Source organism: Antedon bifida, chromosome 4 (genome assembly GCF_963402885.1).
Source record: "Antedon bifida chromosome 4, ecAntBifi1.1, whole genome shotgun sequence".
Taxonomy (NCBI): Eukaryota; Metazoa; Echinodermata; class Crinoidea; order Comatulida; family Antedonidae; genus Antedon; species Antedon bifida.
The window spans coordinates 20,625,767-20,633,994 of NC_136229.1; the positions used below are offsets into that span (position 1 = coordinate 20,625,767).

Consider the following 8,228-nt stretch of genomic DNA (forward strand, 5'->3'; position numbering starts at 1 on the left):
CGCCTCTTTGTGTATTAACCAATCAGAGTGAGGTTCCCTGGCTATCGTCTGCTCATTTGATATTACAACGTCACTTTTCCGCCCTCTGGTATGTGAAAGGAATGTGTAGAACTATAAGAATGTCTTAGTAGTGAAATGTTTGTAGTCAGAAAAAGGGAAGGTGTCCAGGGTATTGATAATCTCCACCAATCGTTAGACATTTGTGCTGTAGTGTACGCATACTTGAATCAATAATTATTTCTCAATGAGTTAAAGATCGTCTGCTTCGGATTGGAACGCTTTTCCCATTGGCTAGAGAGTTAATATTTCTTTCACTAACAATTTTCTAACTAACACACTTTCTGTGTTGCCACGTGCGGTCGATTTATTCAATCGCCTATAATTGGCCTATTGATCACGGTTAGTTACATCGACTTCCTAAGTTCCTGAATAACAATAATAATACCGAAATACAACGTTTAGCAGGGTGGTACACATATAGTTGGGTCAAAAGGCAAATGTTATTGCGTTGCCTACTTTAATGATGAGTAGGCCTAGTTAATTAAACCTAAATATTACAACCTACAAGGTTATAATTTAAAAAAAATAAGACAAAATCAGTTGCATTATTTCGACCTTTTAATGTGTAGCCCATGATGCAACATAGGCCTACTTCATTATTACAATAGTTGGAATAAAGTGTACTAAACTATTCTTAATATGGCCAGGAAAAACAATAAAATGTTTTTTTTGTATAAAAGAAAGAAATCACAGCAGGACGAAACACGCTATTTTCGTGTAGTAGGGAGAAAAATTAGTAACTGGAATGGCAATAAGTAACTATTGACCAATGAGAAACGTAGACTGATTATTAGGCGTAGAGCTGAGATTTTGATTAATCGATCGAGGTCGCCGCTGTGTCGTGTTCTGATACAACAAGAAGGCCTACTAGCTATACAAACTAGGCCTAAACTTAACCTATTTATATTATTAGGCGAAGTAAACATTACTTTACTTATCCTTACATAAATGTAGGGAATAGCTTTAGTGTAAAAAATCACAATAAATAGACCAAGCCTAAAATAAGGCCTAGGCTAGGCCTACTAACTAGCCTAGGCCTAGGTAGGGGCCTAGCTAGGAAGTCTTACTTAGGCCTAGGCCCTAGGCCTATGCATGGAGAGGTATGGCCCCTACAGTATAGGCTATACTCCATGTGTATCTAGGCCTAGCTAGGATGCGGACCACATTCTCTCTCCGCTAGGTAGGAGGAGAGATATTAAGGTATTGTAGTATAGACTATACTACAATACCTTAATATCTCTCCTCCTATACTATACTATACTATACTATAGTGGTCAACTTATTCTCTTTTTTTAGTATTTTTAAAATAAAAAATAATGAACAGGATGTCAGGACTAATGTTACTCACGTCCAATCACACATCGCACAATGATTGCTGGATCTTCAACTGCGGCCATCAGGGCATTGTATTTTGTGTGGCGTGTGCTCTTGAACAGCTCGAGGACCCAGGAAAACCGCCTGTAAAGAAAAAGTTCCTGTTGACAGAGTTGTTGAAGGTGGTTGTGGATAGTGATCATGAACTTCTTAGAACTCTGGATGATGAACCACAGGTTTCTGTACACCTTGTGTCCGTTTTGATTGGTAGGTGGCAATGAGCGTATCTACTGAGCTTCCAGTACCTGTTTCATTCTTACATTATTCCATCCCCCTCATCTCTTTGTATTTTTTTTGTATTTTTTCCTTTACTCATCAATAATAATAATAGTAAAAAAAAAATAAAAAAATAATATATACACAGATTTAAAATACTGTATATAATAAAATTGTCTATACAGTATAATGTTTAAAAAGATTCCCTGCTCTCTACTTTACCCATTTGTTTCGGGTGAATGAAGCTCTTCAATTACATTGAAAATATTTTATTTTAAAACAGCATATGATATAAGTTATTTTTTATTTATTTATTTAGCAAAGATTCATATTTTAACGTTTTTTATTTCATTCCATTTTGTGTAGCTCTTTTTGCTTCATCAGATGACGGTATCATAGCATCAGCTATTGAAGGTAAGATTAAAATTAATGATAATAAATTTAATAAATAAATGTAATGAGCCAATTAAGCCAGTTTGACAATTTCGGTAGAATCCCTACCAAAATGGTGAAACAAACAAGGGGAAACACATATTTCAACACAACCCCTATTCATGGAATATCCCTATGAAACGGGGAACATTGCTAGGTCCCAAAGCTGTAATTTTAAAAATGTTATATATTTTTCTTGTAGTTTGATTGTCTTAATTACGCCAAGCAAAATGAATTTCCATTTTAAGTGGACCAATAACATTTCTTGAATCTTGAATCTGTGTATAATAATACAGAATGCCGAACAAAACTAGACTACTGTACTATATACACAGACTTTGGCAACATGCCTTACAACAGCTGATCATACCATATATGGAGTACAGGCAGTGTTGCATCAACAAATCACATTCAAGTAGAACAGTTAATTCTAGTACTGCATATGTTGTAACCATGGTAGCATCAGACACATTATGCTCTTAAAATACATTACAACATTAACATTAATGTTGGATTTTCTCAGATAAGGAATGTAGAATTTGTTTCATTTACGTATAACATTTTTAACTTGCCTTTAAGAATAGGTGAAATTAAAATTATTATTTTAAAGAAAATAATTTATACTTATAATAATCTTAGCATCTATATATATTTTGATCGAACCTATGTACTAAATATTTCTTCCTCTAATATTAATACAGTAGGCCTAGAACTTTACCTAAGAAAACATTGTGATACAAACCAGGGGGTAATCATCATCACAGATTGCAACCTTCTTATAAGGCAAGAGAAACTTCCCGGATTATGCAAATTAAATACTTGCATATTAATTACACTTATAAACATATTTAATACTCTCATTATGTCATTATCACTATGTTTATCGATGAGTATCATGTTTGTAGGGGTGACCCAGGAACAGGGGTCTGACCGGACATTTTAGCAATGCAGCGTATGGTAGTTTAGACCAGCTTAGGACAGCTTGACGAGCAGATTGTTAGCTTAAGCATTGGGAGGTGTATAAACTCAACTCACATAGGAGCAGGTGTTGTGATTGTGATAGCAGAAATCTAAACACATATCATTCAGTTGCTGGATCCCACTTAATTAGACATAGCAAACTTTACTGCGTTAAGAATATCACACTTTCACTTTAAGAACAGCCGTTCATACAACCAGTATGGAATAGTTTATATAGGCCTACGGGGCCACTGAAAGTATTATTTTATAATATGGCACTTTTGGGAGGGAGGCCTAAAAATTGTAAAATTAAGTGCACGATTTGTTGATATACAGTATTGTATATTTTGCGTTACATGTTTTTTAATTTAGTGCGGAGTGGGGCAGGGAGTGGACCAGGGCAGGGAGTGGACCAGGGCCAGGTAGGACCCCCTAGAATCCACCCATGTGTGTTGCTTAAAGTTATCAGTTATGAATTCACTTTTTATTACTTAAGAGGGAGAAATTGTGATCAACAACAATACAACAATATCCACCAACTCACCTCAGACATTTTATCATTATTTGTAAGCCATGTGTATCTGCAGATTATTCTATTAGAGATGAACACTTATAATGAGGTATATTTCTTGAATGAAATGCCTCAATACCACAAATATGTAACTTGGCTAAACCGATGCATGCATGCAATACCAGGATCGCAATAACGGTCCTGGTGTTGGCTATGCTATCGTTTTCTTGGCCACCTAACATGTATTCCGAAGGAGACTAACATAATATAACAGTTGTATATACCTAATTGTTTACTCAAGGTCATGTACTTGACACACCTGGGTTTCCTGCTCAATGTAACTATTAACGAATGTAAGCCCTATCAAACAAAATATAGGGCATTTGCCCGTTTTATAATTTAATACAGATTATCCTATGGGCTACTAATTATTGTAATGGAGGTGTAAGCTGGGCTTTTAAATATGTGAAATTAAATTACTATAAACTACCTGTACTTAGTGGTGACAAATAAACAATATGTAAAAAAGGTTATAAAATTTGCAGGAAAGATACTGTGGGAACCAGGGGAAAAAAGTGGCAAACTTTACTTAATGTTCTGTATTTACTATTAGTTTATTTTTTGAGGATTTGGATAGAATTGCCATGTCAGCCAAGTAGTATGTGCATCTGTTTATAAATAAATATTTGTTTAAAAAAATTCTAATTCAATCTTAATTACTTTCACCCATTATGAAACTGAATATTATTTCATTTGTTCTACCCATAATCAGTTTATGTTTTTTTTTTTTTTTCATATATTTTTAGTAATTGTTGAAGTTTGTTGTCAACTGAGGAATGAAGATTTGGTGTATGGTATTGTGAATCAAGTGACAGCTCTGGTAAAACAATTATAATTCAACTTCCTAATTTATAAATTCCTTTTGTAAATATTTGTACAAGAATGCTAATTTAATTATAAATATTTTCACACAGTTGTGACAGCCTAATTATTTGCCAGACACTTTTATTTGCAGACAAAATCTACTTTAAAAGCAATTTATTTTGTAGTTTTGAATCATTAATCAATGTATTGTCCTAAATATATAGAAAATTGTACTTTGTAAAAGTTGTACTTTGAATATACCATTTTTTACCGTTTTATTATTTAATCGCATTTGCAAAATAACAACAAAAAAAGTTATAAAAAATCAAAAAAATATGCAATTAACGAAAATTCGTTTTTAAGACAGATAATTATGGGCTTCCGGCTGACTTCTTTAAATTATGGTTTTATCAGATAAATATTAAAATTTTACAGTCCAATTTATGGTCGAAGTGAATAACTATTATGTGATATTAAAATGGTCTATCAACAACAAAAGTTACATTTATTTTTTCAGGGGACACTATATCTTATACAGTAATAAGCAAAAACAATAAATTTAAGTTGTGTAATTAGTCAATACATTCTTTTTTTCTCTAACACCCGCAGCATAATTTTTGTTGCCCAACTTTAACATTGGTAAAGTAAGATGACAAGATAAGCCAAGAGCCTGAAGTATGGCACGAGCCAAGCTATAAACATCCCACTGCGCTACTGTCTAATCTAATAACACCCGCTAGGCAGCCTAGCTCCTAGCATGTGATTGATGATGAGTTTTCATCAGGCTGTTATTTGATTAAACTGCCTGTGGCATGCGAATCCTCATCAAGAAATCAGTTGATAGGCAGTGCTGCCACAAGCCACCTCATGCCCTTATATGGTCGTTGCGAATGGCCTATACACTAGCCATTCAAATGGGAAATGTAGGGATATGCTCAAAAGATGTACACTCAGGGGAATTATTGAAATTAAGATACCATAGTTTGGTTGATTATTGTTGGAACATGGAGGTATAAATTGGAAGTTGATTGGTTTGACATTAAAATAATAAAAAAACAATCATTACTATCATCTTTAAGGTTAATGGATTGTGTTTAATAATTTTATCAATTTATTATCATTATAATTATCTTTATCATTTTTATTGTTGTCATTTTCACCAAATGTAATTAATTGGTGTATAATTGGTGCTGCCTACACAAAACTAGGCATTCTGTATTATAGTTATTTTAATAGATAAATTAAATATATATTTTAATACATAAATTGAATTTATTTGAATAAATAAGTTGAATTTATTTAAATAAATAAGTTGAATTTATTTGAATAAATAAATTGAATTTCAAATTAAACTATATGTACTGTAATATAACAATTGCTGCTATAAAATCTGTAGAATAAAGGCCTTTACATATAAATTAATAAATTAAAGTTTGAAAATTAAAGTCCACAGACATTTCGGACCTCAAAATTAAAAAGAGTTTTCAGTAAACCCTGTCTTGCATTGTTGGCATAGCATTACCAGACATAAACTATAATTATCACTGTAATGTTTTGTATGTAATGTAATGTGTTTGAGACATAGTGCTAAATCATCCTTAGACATTATTGAAATGTGATCGTAGCTACCATATTGATTACTTCATACTTGACTTAACAACTTTCAGTGAACCTTATTTCACATACTATAAAGCTCTACACTATCAAACTAGTTTGACAAAAAAAGTGTGATGTGTCCAAATATGGTAGTGATATGACAACATCGAGTCCATATATGGACACATCACATTTTATTGTCACCTAAATTTGATAGTGTAGACATAGAGCTTTATAAATTGTACAGTGGTTAAATTGTTTAGTGATGAAGCCCGGTGATATCTGGTCTATAGAAATCACTTGTCTCTTCTTTGTTGCTTATGTATAGTGCCTTCAGGATTCAAGCTTCCAAAAAAGCCTCCCTTCGCTTACTCTGATTGGTCGTTTGCTGCAATCTATTCCTCCATTGGCTGATTTACTCCAACAATCTTACAGTAAGTAATTCCTCACATAATCACATTTATTATAACAAATATATATATACAATTTAATGAAGAAAGAACAATAATTCAAACTGTATGTCAACAAGTTGAGCAGCAATTTTTGTAAGAAATGTTTCTTGTTTATTTCAACATTATTTTTAATAGGACACTTTACAGACTACCTGTTGACAGGGCTGAAGTACCCAGATGAGAATATCCAATCAGCAATCACGTACATCCTCCTTCACCTTGCTGGGGGTCACATGACCAACATTTGCAAGGAACCTCTTGTAAAAGAGCTCATCAAAAACCTACTGGCAATCATTGCTTCTGCTACTTCTTCTGAGTTGACAATGAACTCACTGGGTAATGTTTAAAGCTCTGTCTACACTATCAAACTTTATGTGACAAAACAATGTGATGTGCCCATATTATATGGACATGATGATGTCATAGCACTACCATATTTAAGCATATCACTACCATATTTGGGCACATCACCCTTATTTTAGTTAGTTTTATAGTGTACACAGAGCTTTACATTTAAAGGGAAAGAATAAGAATATTTGTTGTGCTGCTATAGTATAATCACATGAGTACTAGAGTAGAAGTGTACAGTACTAGAAATATGTATAAATGCTTATTGGATTGGTTAAATTATCTCAATATTTAACATGGTACTAAAAATGGAGAGAGCCTATTGTCAATGTTTCTAATGGGTTAATCACTAAATAATACAAAACATGAATCTTTATTTATAGGGCTTCTAAAAAAAGTTGTTGAGAATGAGTGCTCAGTACATGAAATTATGGCAACAGACAACTATGGACTTGCATCTTCAGCTTTTAAAAAGGTACAGCAATTTTGAACTGTATAACCATTAGAGCAATCCTGTAAATACATAAAAATTGACTATTACTGGGGAAATAATGTGAAACGCTTAGATGCTTTGTGCATTGAAAGTGCTATATAAGATCGACGTATTATTATTATTATTATTATTATTATTATTGAGTTATCTCAAGTTTAACAACTATTTGTTAAAGACTTTGCTCTAAAGTAATTCTTCCGTTTCTGTAAATTCAGGTGCTTTTGAGTAGAAATGGCATTCATCAAATTACAGTAGTCCAATGTTTAACCCAGCTGGTTTTGGCAGAGAAGAGTTTGAAGCAAACAACTTTCACAGAATCTTTACTGTCTGCAGACATAGCAGAGTTCCTATTTGAGTGTCTCGCCACAACAAATGACATTCTTCTGAGGTAGGCCTATCTTCATGTATAAAAATAAGGAAAATGTGTTGATGAAGGTATCCCAAGTAGTCAGTAAAGGGTTTTGATCATGGGAATGTATTTGACGCCTACAGTATTCATTGTTCAGCTTTGGTACCGTGCAGTTAATTTCAAGCGTGGCCAATTGACTGAAACTAAAGAAAGTAACTTGTCTCCACAGCTCAATATTTTGCTGCCTCCTAGTTCTCACAGATTCACTAAATTTTTTCCACGAGTGCCATGCTGTTTATGGAATGGATTCAGTTGTCAGGGCAACTAACCATGCCATGAAATTAAAAAATAAGGACATCTTATGTCAAGGGTAAGAAACATTTGAAAATAACAATATTTATATTAGGCTAAGTATATCTTTTTTTAACAACTTTTCTTTCATTTTAGTAAAATATTTTTTTTTAATTTCAGGCTAGAGTTAATACAGAAGATGCTGAACAGGTACATGTTCATGTTATGTAGTTGTATCAAATATATTAGATGTTTCATTTAAAGAAATAATTTTTTTTTGTT

At 32.9% G+C, this 8,228-nt stretch overlaps 1 protein-coding gene across 1 annotated transcript; it reads left to right on the forward strand.

Moving 5' to 3' along the window:
• The first annotated feature begins 1,385 nt into the window (after positions 1–1,385).
• Positions 1,386–8,208, forward strand: LOC144841113 (meiosis inhibitor protein 1-like). Its single transcript, XM_078697302.1, has 9 exons — positions 1,386–1,641; positions 2,017–2,064; positions 4,360–4,433; positions 6,342–6,447; positions 6,601–6,801; positions 7,197–7,288; positions 7,522–7,694; positions 7,885–8,025; positions 8,127–8,208. The coding sequence occupies exons 1-9, from the start codon at positions 1,386–1,388 to the stop codon at positions 8,206–8,208; spliced, it is 1,173 nt and encodes a 390-aa protein (XP_078553428.1).
• The last annotated feature ends 20 nt before the right edge of the window (positions 8,209–8,228 follow it).

Excerpts from the sequence above, each read along its gene's own strand:
- LOC144841113 (XM_078697302.1), top strand. The coding sequence starts at position 1,386 with ATGTCAGGACTAATGTTACTCACGTCCAATCACACATCGCACAATGAT. Across the intron at positions 1,642-2,016 it reads CCTTGTGTCCGTTTTGATTG|CTCTTTTTGCTTCATCAGAT; the intron begins GTAGGTGGCAAT and ends CATTTTGTGTAG. Across the intron at positions 7,695-7,884 it reads ACAAATGACATTCTTCTGAG|CTCAATATTTTGCTGCCTCC; the intron begins GTAGGCCTATCT and ends TTGTCTCCACAG.